This window comes from Pantherophis guttatus, chromosome 8 (assembly GCF_059756535.1).
Source record: "Pantherophis guttatus breed Tessera chromosome 8, ASM5975653v1, whole genome shotgun sequence".
Classification (NCBI taxonomy): domain Eukaryota; kingdom Metazoa; phylum Chordata; class Lepidosauria; order Squamata; family Colubridae; genus Pantherophis; species Pantherophis guttatus.
In genome coordinates, this window is record NC_142070.1 from 81,186,443 (window position 1) to 81,214,312 (window position 27,870).

General features: G+C 46.8%; 1 protein-coding gene across 1 annotated transcript; it reads right to left on the reverse strand.

The window, feature by feature from the left end:
• CPZ (carboxypeptidase Z) lies at nucleotides 1-27,870 on the reverse strand. The gene is made up of 10 exons (XM_034426291.3): nucleotides 27,397-27,870; nucleotides 16,610-16,984; nucleotides 15,923-16,132; nucleotides 13,524-13,720; nucleotides 12,339-12,500; nucleotides 10,672-10,830; nucleotides 9,658-9,793; nucleotides 7,821-7,960; nucleotides 2,380-2,479; nucleotides 1-603 (listed from the first exon to the last, which is right to left on the reverse strand). The coding sequence occupies exons 1-10, from the start codon at nucleotides 27,530-27,532 to the stop codon at nucleotides 266-268; spliced, it is 1,953 nt and encodes a 650-aa protein (XP_034282182.3). The 5' UTR covers nucleotides 27,533-27,870; the 3' UTR covers nucleotides 1-265.

Below are 27,870 nucleotides of genomic sequence, written 5' to 3' on the forward strand. Positions count from 1 at the left end.
TTTTTTTTTTTAATATGTAGTAAATTTTAATGCGGAGGAGAAAATATTGCTTAGCACATTGTAAGTCGCCCTGAGTCTCCGGAGAAGGGCGGCATATAAATCAAATTTAAAAAAATAAAATAAAATAAAATTGCAGGAAAGGATAAGAACAGCCATGTTACGTCAACCATGACAGAGTCCCCGTTCCATTTCTGGGCCAGGTAGCAATGGGGACGCCACTGCGAAACTACCAGCGTAGCTGAGGACGGACACAGTATAAAATTGTTCAGCTCTGCTTCAGCAACCACAAAGGTTTGTGCTGATTCAGAGAACTGAAATATGGCCACCACCAAGGTCTCTCCTGTGGCTGGACGGATCGCTCTCCGTTGTTCCTTAGCTCTGTCCGAGCATGAGGATCAAAATCTTCCAGAGGATCATACACTCGACTTGCGGGAAGTTTTCTAAACTTTCCATTGAGGGATTGCAGGACAAAATCAACTCGGCCAGCCCTGGCCATCCTGGCAGGCAGAGTCACCTTCTTCAGGACTTTAGTGTAGCCCCTTGCCTGGGCACACACGATGTATGTGCCAGGAGGCAGAAGTCTCCAATAGTCTCCCTCATCCGCTAAAAAAAACAAAACAAAACAACCATACCATCACAATTTAGAGCAGGGGTGTCAAATTCAATTTCATTGAGGGCCACATCAAGATTGTGTTTGACCTCGAGGGGGGGAGATGTGGCCCTCCCGAGCTCCGTTTCTGGCTGTGACGGCCTCCTGCAACCTTCTGCCAGTGAAAACGAAACTCGGGAGGGCTGCATACAGTCCTTGTGGGCTCCATTTCCGGCTGCAATGGCCTCCTGCAACCTTCTGCCAGTGAAAACGAAACTCAGGAGGGCCACATACAGCCCTTGTGGGCTCTGTTTCCGGCTGCGACGGCCTCCTGCAACCTTTGGCCAGTGAAGACGGATCTCAGGAGGGCCGCATACAGCCCTTGTGGGCTCCGTTTCTGGCTGCAACGGCCTCCTGCAACCTTCTGCCAGTGAAGACGGAAACCAGGAGGGCCGCATACAGCCCTTATGGGCTCCGTTTCCAGCTGTGACGGCCTCCTGCAACCTCTGCCAGTGAAGACGGATCTCAGGAGGGCTGCATACAGCCCTTGTGGGCTCCGTTTCCGGCTGCAACGGCCTCCTGTAACCTTCTGCCAGTGAAGACGGAACTCGGGAGGGCTGCATACAGTCCTTGTGGGCTTCGTTTCCAGCTGTGACGGCCTCCTGCAACCTTCGGCCAGTGAAAATGGAACTCGGGAGGCTGTGCACAGCCCTCCCGAGCTCCATTTTTGCTAGAAGAGGCACCGCAGGCTGGTCCTTCACTGTTTCCAGGGTGGCCCGCAGGCGAGATCTAACCACCCCATGGGCTGCAACTGTCACTGTGTCCCAAGGTCACGTGATCCCCTTTTGAGACCTTCCGTGGGTCAACGGGGAAGCCAGATTCACTTCACAACCAGGTTATTAACTTATCAACTGCAGTGCTTCATTTAACGACTGTGGCAAGAAAGGCTGTAAAATGGGGGGAAATTTCACTTAACCCACGTCTCACTTCACAACAGAAATTTTGTGCTCAGTTGCGATCGTAAGTCGAGGACTCTCTGTAAAACCCAACAAATCAATTGGTAAAGGGTTGAAAGGTGTAGAATATTATCCAAGACTGAATGTTTACTTAAATAATTAGCTTATCAAGAAATGAGGGACAACACTGTGCAATGAGATGTTAAAGATGTAGAAAAGAATTCTGTGTCGGTTCAGGACAGATGGTTAAATCAATCTGTTTTAAGTTTTCAAATGTCCTCATCAAGAAAGGCTTAAATTCCTGATTACTGGAGATATTAATATAAGGTATTTTTGGAATGCATTTTACCCTATTTCCCCGAAAATAAGACATCCCCTGATAATAAGCCCAATCGGGCTTTTGAGAGCATGCGCTAAAATAAGCCTTCCCCCAAAAATAAGCCCTCCCTGAAAATATTTAAACACAGAGTTGGAAATCAGGTAAGACGGCAAAAGAAGCCCCATCTTGCTCCATGCAGCCCAAAATAATAAGACCTCCCTGAAAATAAGGCCAAGCGCTTATTTTGAGGTTCAAAAAAATATAAGACAGGGTCTTATTTTCGGGGAAACACGGTAGTTCTGTGGGTTTTTTTTTTCCTCTTGCAATTTTAATATTTATTTATTGTTTTTAGGTTTTGTAATTATGTAGAACAATTTGGGATGCAAATATGTGAATCAATCAACACACTATTTTGTATTTCGGGGTGAAGGATTGCGTAACATTCTAGAGGGGGGAAAAAAATAAAAATGAACCCAAAAGTTTAATTGCACATTTGCCTCTCCAAATCTATTTACCTGTAAGAATGTCATGGCGGATGCCTTTGATGGAAATTCGGGCGTTCTTGATTGGATTTCCAAATTTGTCAGATACAATTCCTTTTATGCCACGATGAACCTGCCAAGAATCAGAAGAACGTGATTAAGTAGTAATTATTTTATGTTCTTTCCTCATTTTTTAAAAAAAAATATTATATTTTTAATTATTTTTTTTAAAAAATATACATCTATATTGTGTGTGAATACAGTTGGTTCTGGGTATAATTCATATTAATCCAGTTTGCAATAACAGTATTAGTCATCTCTATCGCATTTATCAAATAATCCTCATTATATTATTTAAACATACATAAAACAAAAATGCCTAACTCCTCATCTCTAGCTCTATCTTTATCTCTATCTTTCTTGTTCAATCTAAACATTTTTCTATTACGTATAGGCAAAGTTGATTCTGGGTATCATTCATATTAATCCAATTCACGCCAACAATGTTAATACTCCCTATCACATTTATCAAATTTAAGTAATCCTCATTATATTATTTAAACTTACATAAAAAAGAAAATGCCTAACATCTGTAATCTTCTAATCTTTCTATCTATTATTATTATTATTATTTTTAATTTGATTTATATGCCGCCCTTCTCCGGAGACTCAGGGCGGCTTACAATGCGTTAAGCAATAGCCTTCCTACTTTTGTATATTTTTATACAAAGTCAGCTTATTGCCCCCACAAACTGGGTCCTCATTTAACCTACCTTAGAAAGGATGGAAGGCTGAGTCAACCTTGAGCCTGGTAAGATTCGAACCTGCAGTAATTGCAGGCAGCTGTGTTAATAACAGGGTGCTTTAAACCACTGTACTACCAAGGCTCATTGGTAGTATTTTATTATACTTATTTTTATTCATTCTATAAGAATTTATATTCGAATAATTCCCCTATCTAATTTTAGTTCTGCCCCTTTCAGCTTACAGTCAGGCTACTGTAATATTTAAAGGGCAATTCTTTCTATCCATCACCTCTTCTTCTCTTTAGTGCTTCAATTCTTATCCATTTTTTAATTCGCCTCCCACATTCCTCATCTTTATTGCTATCTTCATCTACATCTTTCTTGTTCAATCTAAACTTGTTCAATGCTCTCTACATGGGGCTCCCCTTGAAGTGCACCCGGAAGCTCCAACTGGTCCAGAATGCGGCCGCGCGAGTAATTATGGGAGCAACATGGCGCTCACATGTAACACCTCTTCTACGCGAGCTGCACTGGCTTCCGGTGGCCTTCCGAGTGCGCTTCAAGGTGTTGGTTCTTACCTTTAAAGTGCTCCATGGCTTAGGACCTGAGTACTTACGAGACCACCTGCTGCAACCGATAACCTCCCACCAACCAATGCGCTCTCACAGAGTAGGCCTACTCATAGTACCATCATTAAAACAATGTCGTCTAGTAGTTCCAAGGGAGAGAGCCTTCTCTGTGGGGGCACCTACTCTTTGGAACAAAATACCCCCTGGAATACGAATAATCCCAAATCTTCGCACTTTCCGACGTGCCCTGGAGACCTTTCTCTTTCAACAAGCAGGGCTAGCATAAACATCTAAATTCTATGCCAAGGTCTTAGCAGATACACCAAGTAGACTCAATTTATTATTTACTGTTTATAAAAAATATATATATTATATGTATATGAAATCTTATTCTGTTCACCGCCCTGAGTCCTTCGGGAGAAGGGCGGTATAGAAATTCAATAAATAAATAAATAAATAAATAAATAAATAAATAAATAAATAAATAAATAAATAAATAAATCTTTGTCTCTATCTTCATCTATATCTTTCTTGTTCAATCTAAACCTTTCTCCCAGTACAATCTCATTTCTGTTCTCCGGTGCCACACTCTGTTACTCTTAAGAGATTGTGTGTGTTTCCTCTTTGGTGCTCAACCAGTTTAATAACAGAATTTTGTGAATTCCAGTTCATTAATGCTAAAGTCTTAAGAAATGGCTGTAATACAGGTAGTCCTCGAGTTACAACCACAATTTTGGCCACTACTGTATCTGTTTGGGGTTTCTGGGCAATATCAAAGAATAGGCAGTGCCACATTTGAGACCCTTCTGGAGAAATGGGACAGATTACGGAGTAGGAAAGTATTTTTCGCCAACCTCACAAATGCCAAAATATCACACACACCCCAAAAAAGTCAGATCACCTGGAAAGGTGGTTGCAAAAGTGAAAAACATTCTGGAGCAGGAGCACAAAAACCAGGCTCTCTCTTCTGTTTTATATTCGTCCCGTTTTATTTATTTCTTGTGATGACGTTTGGGGAGATCCTATCGTACCCCAAAGGAAGAAAGGCTGGAGCCAACTAAAGTGATTTTGAGGCTCAATCTTGGGAAGATGGAAAGAATTCCTGGGTGACGACCATCCTGTGAGTGGAGGGGAAATTCTGTCTCATCATTGCCAGGCAGTCCTTGGGCCGAGGTTGGCATTGCCTGCAAACTTTTACCAGCTGAAGATCAGGGGTGAAATCCAGCAGGTTCTGACAGGTTCTGGAGAACCGGTAGTGGACATTTTGAGCAGTTCGGAGAACTGGCAGATGCCACCTCTGGCTGGCTCCAGAGTTGGGTGGGAATGGGGATTTTGCAGTATCCTTCCCCTGCCACGCCCACCAAGCCACATCATGTCCACCAAGCCACATCCACAGAACCGGTAGTAAAAAAATTTGGATTTCACCACTGCTGAAGATGTATCATCGTGCACAAAATGCCTGTTTCTCTAATCTATGACAATGAAAAAAACAATAGAAAGAGAGAGAGAGAGAGAGGAGAGAAAGAGGGAGAGAGAGGAAAGAGAGAAAGAGACAGAGAGGAGAGAGAGAAAGAGAGAAAGAGAGAGAAAGAGGGAGAGAGAGACAGAGAGAGGAGAGAAAGAGGGAGAGAGAGACAGAGATAGGAGAGACAGAGACAGAGAGAGGAAAGAGAGCAAGAGAGAGAGAGAGACAGAGACGAGAGAAAGAGAGAGAGAGCAAGAGGGAGAGAGAGAGGAGAGAGAGAAAGAGAGAGAGGAGAGAAAGCGGGAGACAGAGAGACAGAGAGAGGAGAGGAAGAGGCAGAGAGAAGAGGGAAAGTGAAAGAGTGAAAGAGAGAGACAGAGAGAGGAGAGAAAGAGAGAGACAGAGAGAGAAAGAGGAGAGAAAGAGGGAGAGAGAGAGACAGAGATAGGAGAGACAGAGACACAGAGAGGAAAGAGCAAGAGAGAGAGAAAGACAGAGAGGAGAGAGAGAGAGTAAGAGGGAGAGTGAGAGAGAGACAGAGAGAGGAGAGAAAGAGAGAGAGAAGAGGGAAAGTGAAAGAGTGAAAGAGAGAGAGACAGAGAGAGGAGAGAGGAGAGAGACAGAGAGAGAAAGAGAAAGAGGAGAGAAAGAGAGGAGAGAAAGAGAGGGGGGGCCCGGGGAAGCCATTTGGTGTGAAATGTGCCTGTGATCCTTTTGCTTAATCTTGTTGCTTTTAAGTCTGATTGCTCCCTTGGGAGGTGAGGTCAGCGCTTGGGGGATAACAGCTGATGACTATATACACAATAGGAGTAGGTTGGCACAGTCACAGCTAATACAGGATTTTCCCTCTCAAAGCCTTCAAGTAGATGTAATCCACTTCTATTTGGATTTACGGAGCAGATTAGCCGAAGACCAGATTAAAACCAAGGGGAATCCAATTTTATTTAAGGATAAAACTACAAGCAGGATTTGTGGCTGCAGAAAGCTTTGAAACCACAGGTGGGCTTCGCATACTTGTAGCAACCGGTTCGCCCAGCACCGGAAACATGAGCGCACATGCGTGCGGCATCACAAAACACGGCAATTCGTTCGCACGTGCTGTCTGCACATGCGTGCGGGGCAGGGGTGGGTTCTACTTACCTTTACTACCGGTTCGCACTGGGCCGCGCGCTACGCTTAAGGCTCACATTTTTGGTTCTGCACACTAGGCGAACGGGTTGTTAAATTATATGAAGTCCCCCCCCTCTGCTTATGGCCATTTTTCACACTTACGACCGCTGCAGCATCCTCGTGGGCCAGGAGTGGGTTTCAATTTAGTTTGCTACCGGTTCGCTTGTGTGCGTGACAAGAAGCGTCTGGGCGGGTGAGCGGTGTCTCCCGCTGCCGCCACTACCGGTTCGCCCGGTTTGGGGCGAACCGGTAGCAACCCACCACTGTCGTGGGCGCATGATAAAAATTCAGACTTTTGGCAACTGATGCATATTTATGACGGTCGCAGTGTCCTGGAGTCACGTGATACTCCTTTGCGACCTTCTGACCAGCGAAGTCCAGGGGGAGCCTGATTAACTTACCAACAGTGTGACTAATTCAACAGCTGCGGTGATTCCCTCACTGTGGCGAGAAAGGTCGTAAAACGGGGCAAACATTCACTTAACCATTGCCTCGCTTAGCAACGGAAATGTTGGGCTCAGTTGTGGCCGTAAGTCGAGGACTACCTGTAATCAGCTATAACATAAGCAAAACATTCGTTCGTTCGGCGGAATGGCTTGCTTTCAGAAGTTGTGCTGGAGGTTTTTAAGAAGGCCATTTGTCTGGAATTGTATAGGGTCTCCTGCTTGAATAAGGGGTTGGACTAGAAGACCTCCACGGTCCCTTCTAACTCTGTTATTCTATTCTATTCTATTCTATTCTATTCTATTCTATTCTATTCTATTCTATTCTATTCTATTCTATTCTATTCTATTCTATTCCCTTCCCTTCCCTTCCCTTCCATTCCACTCTACTCTAATTCTTCATTCTATTCTATTCTATTCTATTCTATTCTATTCTATTCTATTCTATTCTATTCTATTCCATTCCCTTTCCTTCCCTTCCATTCCACTCTACTCTAATTCTTCATTCTATTCTATTCTATTCTATTCTATTCTATTCTATTCTATTCTATTCTATTCTATTCTATTCTATTCTATTCTATTCTATTCTATTCTATTCTATTCTATTCCCTTCCCTTCCCTTCCCTTCCCTTCCCTTCCATTCCACTCTACTCTAATTCTTCATTCTATTCTATTCTATTCTATTCTATTCTATTCTATTCTATTCTATTCTATTCTATTCTATTCTATTCTATTCTATTCTATTCCATTCCATTCCATTCCATTCTTCATTATTCTCTTCTCTTCTCTTCTCTTCTCTTCTCTTCTCTTCTCTTCTCTTCTCTTCTCTTCTCTTCTCTTCTCCTCTCCTCTCCTCTCCTCTCCTCTCCTCTCCTCTCCTCTCCTCTCCTCTTCTATTCCTCCTCCTCCCTATTCTATTCTATTCTATTCTATTCTATTCTATTCTATTCTATTCTATTCCATTCCATTGTCGCTAAATTTGTTCTAGGACCAAAGAGTGAACAAGCGCTTCTTTGTGGTGGAGAGGCCTGTGACAGAAAGAAGAGAGAAGTCAAGAGGAAAAAAAAAGGGGGTGGGGTACCATTTCCATGAATTTCAAGAGCGGCTCCTTGTTCTCTTGCCACCGTTTATACAGCTCATCAGCCAAAGGAAACTTCTCGCACCCAAGCTCCAAAGTAATCTCGAAACAGTTTGTGTGGAGATAATTGAAATCTGCCATTCCTGGAAAAATGAAAAACACCAGAAGTTTGATCCAGCGATAACTTTTAAGCACGTCTTTCTCCAAACTTTCTTCAAACGGGAACACTAAAATTACGAAACGATTCCGTATTGTAAGTCACACAACATTAGTAGCAATACAGTTAACTCACAAACAAATAAAAATTAAAAAAAAATGGTTGGATGGTGGTTGGATTAACCTCATCTGGAGATCTCCAGATCACCAATCACCCTGGCCACCTGTATCTAAGGAAGGCTTCAGCTGAGAATCCTCTTGGAGATGCAGCATAATTCCATGGCTTAAGTACTGGGCCTAAGACAGAGCCTTGGGGTACACCACTGCATGGAGGAACGTATGCCGTGAGGTCAGGGGTGGGTTCTACTTACCGTTACTACTGGTTCGCAGGATATTATGGAGTTCAGTCATCTAAGCCTTACTATTAGCGTCCAGGACTCCAAGTATAGAGGGCACCCTCACTTGACATGACCCACACCTTCTGATCCATCATGACTCATCATAAGACCCATCACAAGACTCTCACTTGACGCAGCCCACACCTGTCCTATCACAAGACTTATCGCAAGATAGCAATGGAGGGAAACTAATCAAGGAGAGAAGCAACCTGGAACTAAGGAGAAATTTCCTGACAGTGAGAACTATCAATCAGTGGAACAACTTGACTCCAGAAGTTGTGGGTTCTCCAACACTGGAAGTTTTAAACAAGAGATTGGATTTGTCTGAAATGGTATAAGGTTTCCTGCCCGAGCAGGGAATTGGACGAAAAGACTTCCAAGGTCCTTTCCAACTTTTGTTATTCTCTTTCACGTGGTGAAGAGGTAGGAACAGGCAGACCGGACGACAACACAACAGAGGAAACACAAAGCATGTCAGGAGTCACCTTCAGTGGTGGGTTTCAAAATTTTCTACTATCAGTTCTGTGGGTGTGGCTTGGTGGGTGTGGCAGGGGAAGGATCCTGTAAAATCTCCATTCCCTCCCCAATGCAGGGGAGGGATACTGCAAAATCCCCATTTCTTCCCGATCAGCTGGGACTTGAGAGGCAGAGAATAGACGAGGCCGGGGCCAGTCAGAATTTTTTACTACCGGTTCTCCGAACTACTCAACATTTCCGCTACCGGTTCTCCAGAACTGGTCAGAACCTGCTGAAACCCACCTCTTGATCCCTACAAATTCACAGTCAAAGGCCCCATATCCACGGCCAGGCAGCAAAGGACCTCCAACTGAAGGTCTCTTTTGAGACAAGCGTCTACAAAAACATTATTATTATTTTTTTCCTTCTGAAGTCATCACAAAGTTTCCTGCTGGACTTTATTAGTCCTCCTAACCTGCCTGCCGGCTTTGCGATCATCGGGCTGGTTTTGCTGCCTGTCCAAAGACGCTGGAAAGGATGGTGGCCACAGGAGCCAGACTGTCTTTGGTTCGGGGCCGTGTAAATTATGCATGCCTACATTAGCACGCCCAGCGAGACATATGGGTTTTTTCAATGGCAATGGCTCCGCTGAGGTAGCACCCGTTTTTAAGTGGTAGGTTTCTCTCGCTCGCTTACGGAGAGATTACGTGCGCGAGCTGCTTCTTTCCCCTCCTCGAAGCGTTTTTCCTCCTACGGCAACGTAGAACAAAGACATCAAAACTGTTTGCGGAAGTAGGGACGGGGGGAAAAAAACCGCCAGAAAGTTTTACCTCCAGTAAAGCTGTACCACTCCGCCCCGTTTATGATCCCTCCTCGTTTCACGAAATTTCCACCGCAACGCATTTCGGATTTGTCCGAGATGCCAGGGTGCGCGTCTGCGTAGGTTTTAGAAAGCAGCTTGAACATCTAAAATGACATTAATGAAGTTTGCAGATTAAACTCTTTGATATTTTCAGTGCATATTTTCACTGGGCCCTCAGCTCACCTACGGCGTCTTTTAGCTTCTTCAGGAAAGTTCTCTCACTCCAGAAAAAAAAAAAAAGACTTGGGGATCCACCATGTTGACCTTCCTTGTTAGATCCTTTTTTTTCCTATGCTTTCGTGTTGATCGGAATTTTATTTTAGAAAATTTATATAGCCGCCTATATACTATATAACCACGGGTGGGCTGTTGGGGGTTCGTAGGGGTTTGGGAGAACCTCTAGCTAAGATTCTGTGCAGTTCGGAGAACCCCCAAATCCCACCCCTGGCTGGCCACGCCCACCCTGCCCCTCCCAGGAGTCCCCACTCGGCACATTTTGGATGCAGGTAAGTGCAGGGTGCACGCGGAGGCTTGGGGAGGACAAAAATGGGCCTACTGAACATTCAGGAAAGGCCTCCGGAGCCTGGGGAGGCCATTTTCACCCTCTCGGAGACTCAAGGAAAGCCTCCGGAGCCCAGGGAGGCCAACAATGCTCCCCTGCCATGGTGCAGGAGGTCGACTAGGCCACACCCACCATGGCCACGCCCACCCAGCAATCGGGCAGAGGAACCCTTGCTAAAAATTTAGAAGCCCACCTCTGAATACTTGTTTGCTGTTTGTTTGTTTCCATCCGCATTAAACGGCATTGTTTGAGAATGGAGATTTAAATATAACATTTCTAACAGAGGGTTGGGGGGAAAAATGAGAGAGGGCTTAACTTTGGCAAAAAATACCCAAAACCACCATCTCTCCTTTCTTTTCCTGGTCACAATTATCTTTATATTTTAGCCGAGTATTTTAAAACCTCATCACGTGGCGTTACCTTCTCATCCGGGGTTGGAGAAAACATTTTGTCTTCCGTAGGGTGCACCGAGTAATCGTACGGATAAGAAACGACCAAATCGCCCCCGTGGAGACTGGCAGAGAGCACAAACGGGATGGACTTCATCCACTTCATCACCGCTTTGGTCTCTGGGGCCACCTGAAGAACAGGTTGAAAAGAATCGCAGGAAGAAGAGATGGTTAAGGATGCTTCAGAGCGCCCTGGTGGTGCAGTGGCTAGAATGCAGTATTACAGGCTGACTCTGCATTCCACAGCCAGCAGTTCAAACCTGACCGGCTCAAGATTGACTCAGCCAGCCTTCCTTCCTTCCTTCCTTCCTTCCTTCCTTCCTTCCTTCCTTCCTTCCTTCCTTCCTTCCTTCCTTCCTTCCCTCCCTCCCAGTGGTTAGAATGGTGTATTACAGGCTGACTCTGCATTCCACAGCCAGCAGTTCAAACCTGACCGGCTCAAGATTGACTCAGCCAGCCTTCCTTCCTTCCTTCCTTCCTTCCTTCCTTCCTTCCTTCCTTCCTTCCTTCCTTCCCTCCCTCCCAGTGGTTAGAATGGTGTATTACAAGCTGACTCTGCATTCCACAGCCAGCAGTTCGATCTTAAAAGGCTCAAGGTTGACTCAGCCTTCCCTCCTTCCTTCCTCCCTTCCTTCCTCCCTTCCTTCCTTCCTTCCTTCCTTCCTTCCTTCCTTCCTTCCTTCCTTCCCTCCCTCCCAGTGGTTAGAATGCAGTATTACAGGCTGACTCTGCATTCCACAGCCAGCAGTTCGATCTTAAAAGGCTCAAGGTTGACTCAGCCTTCCCTCCTCCCTCCCTCCCTCCCTCCCTCCCTCCCTCCCTCCCTCCCTTCCTTCCTTCCTTCCTTCCTTCCTTCCTTCCTTCCTTCCTTCCTTTCCACTAGTTAGAATGCAGTATTACAGGCTGACTCTGCATTCCACAGCCAGCAGTTCGATCTTAAAAGGCTCAAGGTTGACTCAGCCTTCCCTCCTTCCTTCCTTCCTTCCTTCCTTCCTTCCTTCCTTCCTTCCTTTCTACTAGTTAGAATGCAGTATTACAGGCTGACACTGCATTCCACAGCCAGCAGTTCAATCCTGACCGGCTCAAGGTTGACTCAGCCAGCCTTCCTTCCTTCCTTCCTTCCTTCCTTCCTTCCTTCCTTCCTTCCTTCCTTCCTTTTTTCCTTCATTTCCAGTGGTTAGAATGGTATATTACAGGCTGACTCTGCATTCCACAGCCAGCAATTCGATCCTAAAAGGCTCAAGGTTGACTCAGCCTTCCTTCCTTCCTTCCTTCCTTCCTTCCTTCCTTCCTTCCTTCCTTCCCAGTGGTTAGAATGGTGTATTACAGGCTGACTCTGTTTTCCACAGCCAGCAATTTGATCCTAAAAGGCTCAAGGTTGACTCAGCCTGCCTTCCGTCCTTCCTTCCTTCCTGACAGAATAATTAACCAGTGGAACTACTTGCCTCCAGAAATTGTGGATGCTACAACACTGGAAGTTTTTAAGAAGAGATTGGACAACCATTTGTATGAAAGGATACAGGCTTTCCTGTCTGAGCAGAGGGTTGGACTAGAAGACCTCCAAGATCCCTTCCAACTGGGTTATTCTGCATTCTGTATTTTAATGGGCTATACCCTGTGTGTGCTCACATTCCTCACCTTGCCCAGCCAGTAAGATTGAGGAATAGGGAGGTGATCCATCCGAGCCCCTCGGATCTTTGCAAGTCTGTAAGCTTCAGAAGTTAAATCTGGGAAATTTCGGTTGAGATCGAGGTTTTGAGCTGTTTGCCTCCCGTTGATCCATCCGTTATAGCCAGCGCCCTGTTGGCAGAAGGGAAGAGCAAGGATATTTTTAATTTTTTTTTTATTTTTTAAAACAAACAAACATTTAGTACATCAGTCATCCCTTCCGCTAGTTAATCGTTCTCATTGTCAGGAAATTTCTGCTTAGTTCTAAGTTGCTTCTCTCCTTGATTAGTTTCCGTCCATTGCTTCTTGTCCTACGTTCAGGTACTTTGGAGAATAGCTTGACTTCCTCTTCTTTGGGGCAGCCCCTGAGATATTGGAACGCTGCTATCACGTCTCCCCTGGTCCTTCTTTTCATCAGACTAGACATACCCAGTTCCTGCAACCGTTCTTCGTATGTTTTAGCCTCCAGTCCCCTAATCCTCTTTGTTGCTCTTCTCTGCACTCTTTCTAGAGTCTCCACATCTTTTTTTACATCGTGGCGACCAAAACTGGATGCAGAATTCCAAGTGTGGCCTTACCAAGGCCTTATAAAGTGGTATTAACACTTCACGTGATCTTGATTCCATCCCTCTGTTGATGCAGCCTAGGATTGTGTTGGCTTTTTCGGCAGTTGCTGGCTCATATTTAAATGGTTGTCCACTAGGACTCCAAGATCCCTCTCACAGTTACTACTATTGAGCAAGGTACCACCTATACTGTACCTGTGCATTTGGTTTTTCTTCCCTAAATGTAGAACCTTACTTTTTTTTTAACCATTGAATTTCTTTTCTTTTCTATCTCTACCGCTTTAGATCCGAGGCAGACGGTGAGTTGTTCTTTTGGGTTACAATACCAGAATTTTGCTTCATTGGACATGAAATGAGAGAAGGTGAGCTCCAGCCCAAAACCTCTGGAGGTAACACGGGAGATCGTGGCCACGCCAATTGATCACATCAGAGCCTACCAAACCATACGAGAAATATTTTTCAAATTCCAATCGATTGGCTAATTGGGATTTCTTTATTAGGTTCTCTCCTGGGGGAACCCACCTTGGCTGATTTCAAAGGAGCGAAGAAACGACCTCCTAAATCTTTTGATCCCCAAATTGGCGCTTACCTCTTGTGCCGCCAGTTCGTACCCATCTGGGTTCATAGAAGGCAGGAGGTGAATCCGAGTGTTATTCACCAAGGTCTGGATCCTGGTGTTGCCCAGAAGATACTCCGAACACAGATACTGGGCAAGGTAGATCAACATTTCTCTCCCCACAACTTCGTTTCCGTGCATGTTGCCAATATACTTCAACTCCGGCTTGACTGCGGAGAGATGAACGAGGAAAGGCTACATTAGATGACCTTCCTAATGTTGGCCATCAGCCAACCTTTCTGCTGGTGGCCTCTGATCAGCTTGGCTTCAGCTGCTCTCCCACAACTGGCAGGATGGGGGCCTGTAGCTAGGATTGAGCCTCTTGCAATAGCAATAGCACTTAGACTTATATAACCGCTTCACAGTGCTTTTACAGCCCTCTAAGTGGTTTTACAAAGTCAGCCTCTTGCCCCCAATAATCCAGGTCCTCATTTTACCGATTTCGGAAGGATGGAAGTCTGAGTCGACCTTGAGCCGGTCAGGATTGAACTCATGGCAGTGGGCAGAGTCAGCCTGCAATATTGCATTCTAAGCACTGTACCACCATGGAAGGAAGGAAGGGAGGGAGGGAGGGAGGGAGGGAGGGAGGGAGGGAGGGAGGGAGGAAGGAAGCCTTGGTGGAGCAGTGGACTAAAGCGCTGTTAAATAGCACTTAGCTGCCAGCTGCCTGCAATTACTGCGAGTTCAAATCTCACAGGCTCAAGATTGACTCAGCCTTCCATCCTTCCGAGGTAGGTAAAATGAGGACCCGGATTGTGGGGGCAATAAGCTGACTTTGTATAAAAAAGAACACCGCTTAGGGGGGGCGAAAGCCCTACTAAGCAGGTATATACAAAAGCATGAAGGCTATTGCTTAATGCATTGTAAGCCGCCCTGAGTCTCCAGAGAAGGGCGGCATATAAATTGAACCAATAAATAATAAATAACAAATAAATAAATAAATAAGGAAGGAAGGAAGGAAGGAAGGAAGGAAGGACTAGCAATAGCACTTAGACTTATATATCATTCAACAGTACTTTACAACCTTGTGCTGGTCAGGATCGAACTCATGGCAGTGGGCAGAGTCAGCCTGCAATATTCCACTCTAAGCATTGTGCCACCAAGGAAGGGAGGGAGGGAGGGAGGGAGGATTAGCAATAGCACTTAGACTTATATATCACTTCACAGTGTTTTACAGCCCCTCTCTAAATGGTTTACAGAGTTGGCCGCTGACCCTCAACAATCTGGGTCCTCATTTTACCCACCTCGGAAGGACGGAAGGCTGAGTCAACCTTGAGCCTGGTGAGATTCACACTGCCAAATTGCAGGCTGCCGGCAGTCAGCAGAAGTAACCTGCAGTACTGCACTCTAACCACTGCGCCACCGTGGCTCATGCTTGCAAACAGCCTTGCAAACTGTTGCCGGAGGGTCTGAGTCAATCAAGAGCTCAGGACAGGTGGAACTTCAACAGGGAGGCCAGACAATCTACAGTGGCCTCCATCTTTCCCAGCTGCCATCCTATCCTGAGCCAAGGCTTCTTGTTGGTCCTATATTCAACTCTGCTCCACAACTGTCCTGCCATGCTTTGAGGAGGCAAAGGAAACAACAGCTGCCTCAGAAGGAAGTAGCAGGACAGGATGGAATAGGCTGGAGAGGAATAGAAGAATGGCCAAAGACAAGGAGGAGGAGAAGGAGGAGGAGGGTGAGAGCAAGGAGGAGGGAGAGGAGGGGAAGGAGGAGAAGCAGAGGAGGAAGAGGAGGAGGGGGAGGAGCAGGAGGAGAGGAAGAGGAAGCGGAGGAAGAAAAAGAAGAGGAGAAGAAAGGAGAAGTAGAAAAAGGAGGAGGAAGAGAAAGTGGAGGAAGAGAAGGAAGAGAAGGAGGAGGAGGAGGAGGAAGAAGAAGTGGAGCAGAAGGAAGAAGAGAAGGAGGAGAAGTAGAAAGAGGAGGCGGAAGAAGAAGTGGAGGAGAAGGAGGAGGAGAAGGAGGAAGAGAAGAAGGGGGAGGAGGAGAAGAAAGAAGAAAAGGTGTAGGAGTAGAAAGAGAAGGAGGAGAGAGAGGGAGGGGAGGGGAAGAAAGGGAGGAGGGGGAGGAGAAGGAGGAGGAAGAGGAAGGAAAGGAGGAAGAGGAGAAGGAGGAGCGGGAGAGGGAAGGAGGAGAGGAAGAAGAAGAGGAGGGGGAGGAGCAGGAGGGAAGGAGGAGGAAGAAAAGAGGAGGAGGAAAAGCAGAAAGGAGGAGGAGGAAGAAGTGGAGGAAAAGGAGGAGGAGAAGGAGGAGGAGAAGGAGGGGGAGGAGGAGAAGAAAGAAGAGAAAGTGTAGGAGTAGAAAGAGGAGGAGGAAGGGGAGGAGACCAAAGGTGCAGGAGAATGCATTTCAAGCAGCCTTGTATTGCTCACGCAGTTCGTGATTCCCGGGGCTGGTGGAGAACTCGATCACGAAGAGGTCCTTTCCTTCAAAGCTGCGTCCAATGCTGGACAACCGGGCAATCTGAGGACATCTGGAGACCACCTTCTTCAAAGCTTTCACCATTTGCGGGAAGGAGTGGTGGGTGAACTGGATGAAGGCCGGGGCTTCGCTGAGGGCCTCCTCGGCAAATTCTATTTCACCTTCAAGAAGGCAAGATTGGTTGACATGATGTAAGCGGTGGAAGGAGATCAACAGTTAGCTTTCCATGGACGACGGCTCCAAGGAGCATCGCACAGGCTAGCAAATCGGGAACAACCTTCATCCATGTTGTATTTTTAATTACCCACCACCATTAGATCAACTTGGAGCCTTAATAACACCTCCTGGAGTCACAACCATCTTTCTTGCACACAACACAAGCCGGGTTTGGAGAACAGGATCCCACCTAAGAACAGGATCCCCCTGAAATCCGGATGGTTCCCTGGCAGGGAAAAGATGGACTCCCCTCTCCTTCTCCTGGGAGAAGCTATTGGAGAAGGGAGGTCTCTTCCTTGAGCATCTAGCCAAGGTGGAGAATAGCAGCGAATACGGCAGGATGGCCATCTTCAAAGGGCCAAGCAGAGGCCCTTCAGTAGCCATTCCTGACCCATTTGGACCCACCCGGCTTGACCTCTTACCTCGCAGCTTCCCCAACGGATCGAAACACCCTTCCGCGTCATCCACAAAGAAGCGATCGCAGTCTAGGAAGTACGGCCAAGCCATTTCAATCGCATCGAAGGCTGGGAGGCAATTTTTCCTCAGGCTTTCGCACACCCTCCGACAAGGTTTCACGACAACACCATTTTCGCACTTCGGGGCCATAATGGAGCAGCTCAACAGCCTCAGGTCAGGGTTGCATTCTCCCTGCAACAGGTTGTGAAGTACACTCGCCAAGATGTATTCGGAACTGTATTCAATCGCTTCTCGGGTTTTCTGGTCCAGTAAATTAGGATACGATGTTTTGGAATAAGATACGTCATTGCAAGAACCCAGGCCGATGTCCACACAATTTGCTGGAAGAAAAGAAACGTTATTAATAATCGGTCCAAAACTACCTGCAAGTGCATTCAACCCTAACAAAAACAACGAAAGAAAGAAAGAAAAAAAGAAAGGAAAGAAAGAGAGAAAGAGAGAGAGAGAGAGAGAAAGAAAGAAAGAAAGAAAGAAAGAAAGAAAGAAAGAAAGAAAGAAAGAAAGAAAGAAAATAGTGTACAAAAAAGGAGGAAAGAATGGTCAATTGGATTTGACATTTAACATGTAGGATCCACCCCGGCTGAGTGCTGAAAGAAAAGAAAATGCAATAAATTTTACACACACACACACACACGTATATATAGAAAATTTATTGTGTTTATATTAATTATATAATTTATATACATACACATACACGTACACGTACAAACATATATATACATACATACACACACACACATTTTATTTTATATTATATACAAAAGCAGTCAACAAGCTGAACTAATCATTACACTAATCCTCAAATCAGGGGTGAAATGCTACCGGTTTGCTCCGGTTTGGGCGAATTGGTAGTGATAAAAAAAAAAAAAGGTACCAGTTTGGTCCAACTGGTAGTTTAAAAAAGCTACAGGTTCCTCCGGACCAATATTTCCGACGATCAGCTGTGCTGTGCGGTTTAGCTTGGCTAGAAAGCAGGAAAGCTAAACGGTGCGGCAAAGCTGATTCCCCCCCTCGCTTTTCCACTTCCCAAGCCTCCTTTTGGCGTGTTAGAATATTTCGGACATGTGATGCGACAACCGGGAAAATACGGCCTACTTCATTTAATCCTCCAGGGAAAGATTGAAGGCAAACGAGGTCCAGGCAGAAGAAGAAGATCGTGGCTTCAAAATCTAAGGGTCTGGTTTGGACAAAACTCAGCAGCACTTTCTCTCTTTTTTTTTTATAAATAATTTTTATTTAGCATTTACATCTTTAACATCTTTGTTACATTTTAATAGCTTTCCGATACCGGCATCTTTAATAATATCTATTTTGTGTTTTGACCAACTATATACATATACATTTTATATATTACTTACTAATTCATATATTCACTACAATACATACGTATCTATTACACACCAAATATTTCGTTTATCTATAATATCTTCTCTTACATTTATACATAGATTTTAGATTCTTTCTCCAGCCAGCTATACCATCTATTCCATGTTTCGTAATAAATCGTTTCCTCTCGGTCTTTAAGTTCCATTGTTAATTTATCTGCTTCTGCACACTCTAGCACAGTGATGGCTAACCTTTTTGCCGTCACGTGTCAAAAGCGGGGGAGCATGGGGGTGTCATGCATGTGCGTGTCCACATCCATAATTCAATGCGCCCCATCTCCCACGCACGCACACGTGACCCCCCCGGCACTCCCCCCGCTTTTGGCATGTGATGGCACGGTGGGCCCAGTAGGCCCGTTTTTCACCCTATCCCAGGCTCTAGAAGCTTTCTTGGAGCCTGGGGAGGGCAAAAACAGCCTTCCCCATACCCCTGGTGGCCCTTCGGAGGCCAGAAATGACCTGTTTCCAAACTTCCAGTGGGCCCAGAAGGCCCGAAAATCAGCTGGCCAGTGTGCGCATGTGCACTGGAGCTGAGCTAGGGCAACACTTACGTGCCCACAGATTTGGTTCCACGTGCCACAGGCCATAGGTCACAGCTCTAGCACCTTCTTTATAATCATCGTATTTGTCAACAGCACTTTCTGATGTGGCTGTTGAATAAAAATAGGATGGCCAACATGATTGCCAACGTCCGATGACGGATATGGCACAACAAGAAGAATACTTTCCATACCTACTGAGAGGAGGCCATTCTCATTTGGCCAATGACCAGGAACATCGCAAGGGATGGACATTCCCATCCGTGTTAGGACTTTCAGCTGATTGGCCTTTGAACCAGAAGCAGCTGAATCTCCGGAAGTTTAGCTGGAAGAAAGCATGGATCTCTGCTTCCCTCTAGTGGAAAACGTTTCCATGCTAACCCAAGAAGGTTCAGAAACGAATTCCCAGTTTTGAGATGATGTGAATGAAAAGAAGTGCCTCTTTCTTGGCCTTTCAGCTGCGCCTTTGAGCTTATTCTTAACTCAACTCAATGCAACTCAACTCAACTCAACTCAACTCAATGCAACTCAACGCAACGCAACGCAACGCAATGCAACTCAACTCAACTTCCTAATAGTGAGGACAATTGACCAGTGGAACAGAAGTTGCCTTCAGAAGTTGTGGGTGCTTCATCCCTGGAAGGTTTTAAAGAAGAGATTGGACAGTCACTTGTCTGAAATGGTATAAGGTCTCCTGCTTGAGCAGGGAGTTGGACTAGAAGATCTCCAAGGTCCCTATTCTGATCGATTGATTATTCTAGGTAGACGGGTTCTTTTGGAGCCAGGAACTGAAAGGGTTTCATGCGGCATTGAATGGCATTTACTGTCCTGATGCCTACTTTTAAGAAGTCAGGACGATTGTGTCACTGTAAGGATGAATGTGTCCTCACCACAATCATTCCACAAACAAGGCATTCACCACTCCTCATCTTGGACCTGCCTCCAAGTGAGACTTGAGAGGAAGAGAGAACGTGGAGAATATCCAGGAGACGGATGGAAAGTGCAGTCCTGGTGCCACCCTTTTTAACGTCACACTTCTCCATCTGGAATTGTGACAGACACACAATTCGGGTGCTACCACAGAGTGCCAAAACAACAACAAAAACAACAACAACCCCACATTCTTAAGCGACTCAGTGCAGAATAAAAAGTTTTTATCTGAGGTGAAAAACCTGAGGGAAAAAAAAATTACAGGTAGTTCTCAATTTACAACATTTAGTGACCGTTTGAAGTCATGACGGCCCTGAAAAAAAGGGACTTAGGACCGCTTTTCACAGTTACGACCAGTATCCAGATGGTCACGTGATTTATATTCGGATGCTTGGCAACAGACTCACATCCTGAGGATCACACGACCCGCTTTTGCGACCTTCTGACAAGCAAAGTCATTGGGGAAGCCCGACTCACTTAACAACCGCGTTTCTAATTCAACAACTGCAGTGACTCACTTAACAAAGGTGGCAAGGAAAGTCGTAAAAATGGGGCAAAGCTCACTTAACAAATGTCTCACTCAGCAACATAAATGTTGGATTCGACGTTGTTCGTAAGTCGAGGACTACCTGTAATGTAAAAGTTATTCAGCCATGGCTGGACTACACACTCTGAGTAACTACACACACTGAGTAACTACACTCTGAGTAACTACACTTTGAGTAACTACACACTCCGAGTAACTAAAAGGATAGGAGCTAAGAATTCACAGCATCAGAGAGGATGGCTTTAAGATATGGAAACTCAATTTTGAAGACATGGGATATCTGGGGCACCTGCAACACATTTACACCAAGCATCAGAACCTGGAGTACCTCCCAGACACCCAGAAATTAAACCAATATGTCTGACGTCACTTGTTATTTTTCGCTTGCTTTAATTCTGCACTTCCTTCTCTTCCCAGGGAGCAACAGCAGCAGACCATGAAGAGACCACAAACTCATCAGAGTTGTGACTTCAAAACTTTGTAACTAAGATGTGTGTGGGGGGGGGAGGAAGAGAAATGGGGAAGGGGCCTGGCAGAATATGAGAGTCTTGCAGGAAGTTAAATTGCTCAAATCGGACTAAGAGAATTGCAAAGAATCCCAAGCTATTATTCTTTTTCTAACCAAAGTTTTATTTATTAATGTATCAAGACTATAAGATACCGAAATACAAAAGAAAATAGTAGGAAAGATAGAGGAGGGAAAAGGGAAGGGAAAAGTGTAGGGCAAAGGCAAAGAAAGAAAGAAAGAAAGAGGGAGGGAGGGAGGGAGGGAGGGAGGGAAGGAAGGAAGGAAAGAAAGAAAGGAAGGAAGGAAGGAAGGAAGGAAGGAAAGGAAAGGAAAAGAAAAGAAAAGAAAAGAAAAGAAAAGAAAAGAAAAGAAAAGGCATTGACTTTTGACTCCCTTTGGTGCAGTAGAATAAAATAATCACATCATAAAAACTTTTTACTTTTATATAATAGTATAAACTAAGCCATTTCTACAACAAAACTATCTGATCAGTAAAACCAAAGTCAGTTTCATTCCCCCCCCCCGACCTCGAGCACAAAGTCCAGAAGTGGTTTCCAAGTAGAAACAAAAGTCATTGTGTTTTTTTCTTCAATCAAAGCAGTCAATGAATGCTGACAGTCAAATTCAAAAATTTGAATTCAATTTTTTTTTTACTACCGGTTCTGTGGGCGTGGCTTGGTGGGCATGGCTTGGTGGGCATGGCAAGGGAAGGATACTGCAAAATCTCCATCCCCACCCCACTCCTGGGGAAAAGATATTGCAAAATCCCCATTCCCACCCCACTCTGGGACCAGCCAGAGGTGGTATTTACCGGTTCTCCAAACTACTCAAAATTTCCGCTACTGGTTCTCCGAACTACTCGTGCATGCACGTGCAACCCTCCCCACTCTCCCCGCTTTTGGCACACGATGGCATGGTGGGCCCGGTAGGCACGTTTTTTGCTCTCTCCTAGAGAGGTTCTGGAACCTGAGAAGAACAAAAAATGGACTTTCCAGTCACACTGGAAGTTGGCAAACGTCCTCTGGAGGGTCTTTGGGGGGGGGAGGCTGTTTTCGTCCTCCCCAGGCTCCTAGAGAGGCTCTGGAGCCTGAGGAGAGCAAAAACCCAGTCCCACCGGAAGTTGGCAAATGGGCTGTTTCTGGCCTCCGGACCGCCTCCGGGGGTGTGTGGAAGGCCGTTTTGCCTTCCCCAGGCTCCTAGAGAGGCTCTGGAGCCTGGGGAGAGCAAAAAATGGGCCTTCCCCACTCCCCCAGGCCCTCTGGAGGCAGGAAACAACCTGTTTCCCTACTTCTGGTGGGCCCAGAAGGCCCGAAAATCAGCATGCGTGCACCGGAGCTGAGCTCGCGTGCCCACTGATATGGCTCCTGTGACACGCGTGTCATAGGTTTGCCATCACGGCTCTACACCGTCGTTTTGAGGGTAGAAGATGATAGTCGTTTTGAGAAGAAGCCCTCCTTATATTACAATATTAGGCAACACGGAATCAACAGTAGAGACCTTCACGTTTCTAGGTGCTATGATCTCCAAGGACTTGAAATGGACACCTCACATTAGAACCGTCATTAAAAAGGCGCAGCAAAGAATGTTCTTCCTGCGCCAACGGTAGAAAGCTCAGACCGCCCAAGGAGCTGCCGATACCGTTTTACAGAGGATTGATTGAGTCTGTTATTTTTATCTCCGTAATTGTCGGGCACAGCCACCAAACAGGAGAGGCGCAGACTTCAACGGATAGTTAGGACGGCAGAAAAAACAATGGCAACCAGCCTGCCTTCCTTCCATCGAGGATCTGTATATGGTGAAAGAGGGCTGAGAAAATATCTACAGACCCCTCACCTCCTGGACGTAAACTGTTTCAGCTTCTCCCCTCAGGATGCTGCTATAGGGCGTTGCACGCCAAAACAACCAGACATAAAGGCAGTTCCCTCTCCTTGCCATCACTCTGCTGAAGAACTACCGTATTTTTTGGACTATAAGCTGCTCCGGACTATAAGACGCACATTAGAATTAAAGGAAGAAAACAAGAAAAAAAAAATCTGCCTCTGCCTCTGCGTCCCGTTCGCTGCTGCCGCAGTCCTTTCGCTGCCGCCACAGCCCATTTGCTATGGCCCATTCGCCGCCACCCTGGCTCATTCACCGCTGCTGCTCCGTTCGCCGCCGCCCATTCGTGGCACCTAGAACAGCTGATCAGCGCCACGCCAGCACCCCTCACCCCCGCCGCAAGATTCGTTCTATAAGACACACAGACATTTCCACCCTCTTTTTTGGGGGGGAGTGTGTGAGTGTGGAAGTGCGCCTTATAGTCTGAAAAATACGGTAATTCGTGCAACACTCATCTTCTCCTCTTTCCGACTATCTTCTCCTCTTGGTTTCTTATGATTTATCAATTGTTGTTTGCAACTGATGATTAATGATTGTAACTAGGATTTATGATCTATGACCTATCACCTTGTTGTTTGGATGTACACTGTACACTGTACACATCTTATTATGTACTGGAGACAAATTCCTTGTGTGTACGATCACACTTGGCCAATAAAGAATTCTATCTATCTATCTATCTATCTATCTATCTATCTATCTATCTATCCTTCTATAATTATCTATCTATATCTATCTATCTATGCTTCTATCATTATCCGTCTCCCTCTCTCTCTCTCCTTCTATCATTATCCCTCTCTCTCTCTCTCCTTCTATCATTATCCATCTCTCTCTCTCTCCTATCATTATCTGTCTCTCTCTCTCTCTCTCCTTCTATCATTATCCACCTCTCTCTCTCTCCTTCTATCATTATCCCTCTCTTTCTCTCTCTCTCTCCTTCTATCATTATCTATCTATCTATCATCTATCTATCTATCTATCTATCTATCTATCTATCTATCTATCTATCCTTCTATCATTATCTATCTCCCTCCCTCCCTCCCTCCCTCTCTCTATTTATCTATCTATCTATTTCTTCCTTGTCGAGGCCTTTTGAGAGAGCCAAAGCTTTTTCTTCTCCACAGTTCCAAACCCTAACTAGATCCTGGTACTTTGCAATAGGATTGAAAGAAAGAAAGAAAGAAAGAAAGAAAAAACACTGTTGTCCCTTTTCCCTTTTCCCTGTCTTTTTCCAAACAATGTGGAGGAGAAAGCGAGTGAGAGAGTGAGCGAGCGAGAGAGAGAGAGAGAGAGAGAGGAGTGCTCATGTATTGTTCTTTCTAAATGAAGGGCTCCATCCTGTCTCCTAAGGCTTGCCAAAACCTTCGCCTTTCTCCTCCTCCTCATTCCAGGAGACAGGCTGAAGCTCCCCAAGAGAAGCCAAGCAAGGGGGACCCCCCCCATATCCCCATTCCCCTCACCCCACACCCCCAGGGCTGCCAGAAGCACCCGCTGTTGCTTTCCATCAGAGACAATTGTCTCGCCAAAGCTCCTCCACAAAGCCATTGTTATTTCTGCTGCTGACTGAGGCAATTAGATTAATTACCCGGGGAGGAATCCAAGGGTAGAAGGAAGACCTTCCCTTCACCCAAAATGTGGGGGGGAGACCTCTCCCAAAAAACAGCTGCTTCACTTGGCCTGCTGAGAAGGGCCAGGAAAGGCACACAAAGGAAAGGACTCCGTCTCTCAGCTCATCCACCGGAAGTAACCCCAGGGCTGCAATTGGGGGGGGGAGGAGGCCCATTCTTTGGGCTGCCCCTCTTCTGCCAAGCCGTGGGGGGTGGGGGGAGAAGGGGTGGGGAGAGTTCTGACCTCAAGCGTCTTTTTAAAAAATTCCCAGGAGCCCTCAGCTCTGCATCATCAGGGGTGCATCAGTTCTGCAGAGGAATTATTGAGTCCGTCATTTGCACCTCCATAACTGTCAGGTTTGGTTCTGCAACCCAACAAAACAGATTTAGACTTCGGAGGATAGTTAGAACGGCAGAAAAAACAATGGCTACCAACCTGCCTTCCATGGAGGACCTGTCTACTGCACTACTGATCTATCTACTGTCTACTGAGTCAAAAAGAGGGCTGTGAAAATATCTACAGACCCCTCGCATCCTGGACATCAACTGTTTCAACTCCTACCCCCAAAACGACACTATAGAGCACTGCACACCAGAACAACTAGACACAAGGACATTTTTTCCCCGAACGCCTTCACTCTGCTCAACAAATAATTCCCTCAAAATAATTGTCAAACTATTTACTAAGTCTGCACTACTATTAATCTTCTCATCGTTCCTATCACACATCTCCTCCCACTTATGACTGTAACTTCGTTTTTTTTTTTAAAAAATTTTTATTTATATGCCACCCTTCTCCGGAGACTCAGGGCGGCTTACAATGCACTAAGCAATAGCCTTCATCCTTTGCTGGTATCCTTACGATTTATATTGATATTGTTTCCTGATTGCTTATTTGTACCCTGTGACTATCATTAAGTGTTGTACCTTATGACTCTTGACGAACGTATCTTTTCTTTTATGCACACTGAGATCATATGCATGAAGATAAATTCCTTGTGTGTCCAATCACACCTGGCCAATAAAGAATTCTGGAATGCCGCATCCAGTTTTGGCTACCACACTGCAATGAAGATGTTGAGACTTTCGAAAAAGTGCAGAGAAGAGCAACTAAGACGATTAAAGGCCTGGAGACTAAAACATATAAAGAATGGAACTGGACATGGCTAGTCTAGAGAGAAGAAGGACTAGTAAGGACATGAAAACAGGCTTCCAGTATTTGAGGGGCTGCCCCAAAGAAGAGAGGGTCAAATTATTGTCCAAAGCACCAGAAGGCAGGACAGGAGACCATGGATGGGAACTAATCAAGGAGAGAAGCAACCTGGAATTAAGAAGAGCCAGTCATGAAATGGCTGGAAGAAAACATCCAAGTTCAGAAAGTCTTCCTCCTTCTCTCTCTCCCCCCCCCTCCACAAACTCCACTTCCATCCAGCACTGATGATGTTCCCTAGTTGGGTCATGAAATGGCTGGAAGAAAACAACCAAGTTCAGAGAGCACCAAGGACCCTCCAGTCCTCCTCCTCTTCCCCCTCCCCCCCTCCGCCTCCTCCTCTCCACAAACTCCATTTCCTTCTAGCACATGATGTTCCCTACTTGGGTCATGAGATGACTGCAAGAAAACCAGTAAGCTCAGAGAATACCAAGGACCCCACAGTTCTCCTCCTCCTCCTCCTCCTCCTCCTCCTCCTCCTCCTCCTCCTCCTCCTCCTCCTCCTCCTCCTCCTCCTCCTCCTCCTCCTCCTCTTCCTCCCCCTCTCCACAAACTCCATTTCCTTCTAGCACTGATGATGTTCCCTACTTGGGTCATGAGATGACTGCAAGAAAACCAGTAAGCTCAGAGAATACCAAGGACCCCACAGTTCTCCTCCTCCTCCTCCTCCTCCTCCTCCTCCTCCTCCTCCTTTCCACAAATTCCCTTTTAGCACTGATGATGTTCCCTACTTGGGTCATGAAATGACTGCAAGAAAACCAGTAAGCTCAGAGAGCACTAAAGATCCCACAGTCGTCTTCTTCTTCTTCTTCTTCTTCTTCTTCTTCTTCTTCTTCTTCTTCTTCTTCTTCTTCTTCTTCTTCTTCTTCTTCTTCTTCTTCTTCTTCTTCTTCTTCTTCTTCTTCTTCTTCTTCTTCTTCTCCTCCTCCTCCTCCTTCTCCTCCTCCTCCTCCTCCTCCTCCTCCTCCACCACCACCACCACCACCACCACCATCACCATTTAATCTTAATCTCGTTGCTTCCGACCCGACCAGGAGCCCAGAGTGGGGAAACGCTCCGCCGGAGGAACGGAGCCGAATCTCCGTTTCCCAGGATAAGGTTGCAGGATCCAATCTGGGTCCGTTTTTGCTGGACCAGAGACTTCGTCTTCCCAGCTTTCGGAGCTCATCCTCAGGGATCGAGCCAGATTGGATCCCGCTCCGCCCGATGCCCAAGCAGGTGCTGCGCTGCGCTGCGCTGCCGTCTCCTTTTGGGGCATCTCCCACCGCCAGGTTGCACGGGAAGACCCCCATCTCCGCCAGAGCCTGTGGGGAGCTTTCTAATATTTTTCCTCGGGGCTGAGTGGACCGGGAACCCGGGCGAAGGGGACACGCGCGCACCGGAGCCGCGTGGGAACTGGGCATGGCTGGTCTAGGGAAGAGAAGGACCAGGGGAGATAGGGGAGCATCTTCCAATATTTGAGGGGCTGCCACAGAGAGGAGGAAGGGGGTCAAGCTATTCTCCAAACCACCTGAAGGAACAATGGATGGAAACTGATCAAGGAGAGATTCAACCTGGAAATAAGGAGAAACTTTCCAACAGTGAGAACAATCAACCCATGGAACAGAAGTTGCCTTCGGAAGTTGTGGGAGCTTCATCCCTGGAGGTTTTGAAGAAGAGACTGGACTGCCCTCGGTCAGAAATGGTGTAGGGTCTCCTGCTTGGGAGTGGGGCTGGACTAGATGACCTCTAAGGTCCCAACTCTGTTATTCTATCCTAAAACTCCCCGGGACTCGCGCGCGCTCTTCCGGGGCTCCTGCCTCTCTTCTGCTTGTCAGCCCACCCGAGAAGCGGCGTCAGGAAGTCGGGAGGGGAGGTCCTGCCCGGCAGACCCCCCCCCCTTCCTCCTCCGGCTGGGCTTCCTCCGGCTGCCGAACACGCGGTGATCCCCTCTGCGCCCCCAAATCACCGGCGGGACCCTCAGCCCACCCACCCGCCCTTCCAAGACCCGGGCAGGGTCCAAACTGGAAGTTTTGAAACTCTTCCCGCACAGCCCCAGCCCCCGAGTGACTGGAGGGGGGGTCTCGAAGACCCCCACCCCCCCCAGAACCCCCACCCCCCCCCAGTTCCAACCTCGGCTGTTCCCTACCGGGTCCGGCGAGCGAGGTGGTGGTGGGCGCCAGGATGCCGATGGCCACGACGGCAGCCGCCAGCCACGCGTGCAGCAGCAGCCCCCGCCCCCGCATGCCTCCCCGCCGCCGGCAGCGCTCGCAGTGATGTGGCATCCCCGGTCCGGCCCGGCCAGGCTCCGCTTTGCGCCCGTCCTGGGGCTCTGGCCGCTGCCCCAAGGGATGCCCGCCTCTTCGGAGGTATACGGGCCGGGTCGGGTTTCAGCGGCCGCCGGGGGGGGGGAGGGGAGGGGGAGGAGGCTGGGCGGGGAAGCGGCCCCTCTCCCCCCCCCCAACCTCCCCAGGCTCTGCCGAGAGGAGCTGGCCGGGCGCCGCGTCCCTCTTCGCCCTCGCAGAAGCCTCGGCGCTCCCGCAGCCTCCGCTGAAAAGAGCAGAGCGATCTGGGCTTCTCTGGTTGAAACGATCCAATTCAGACCTGGACGTCGGCAGATCCC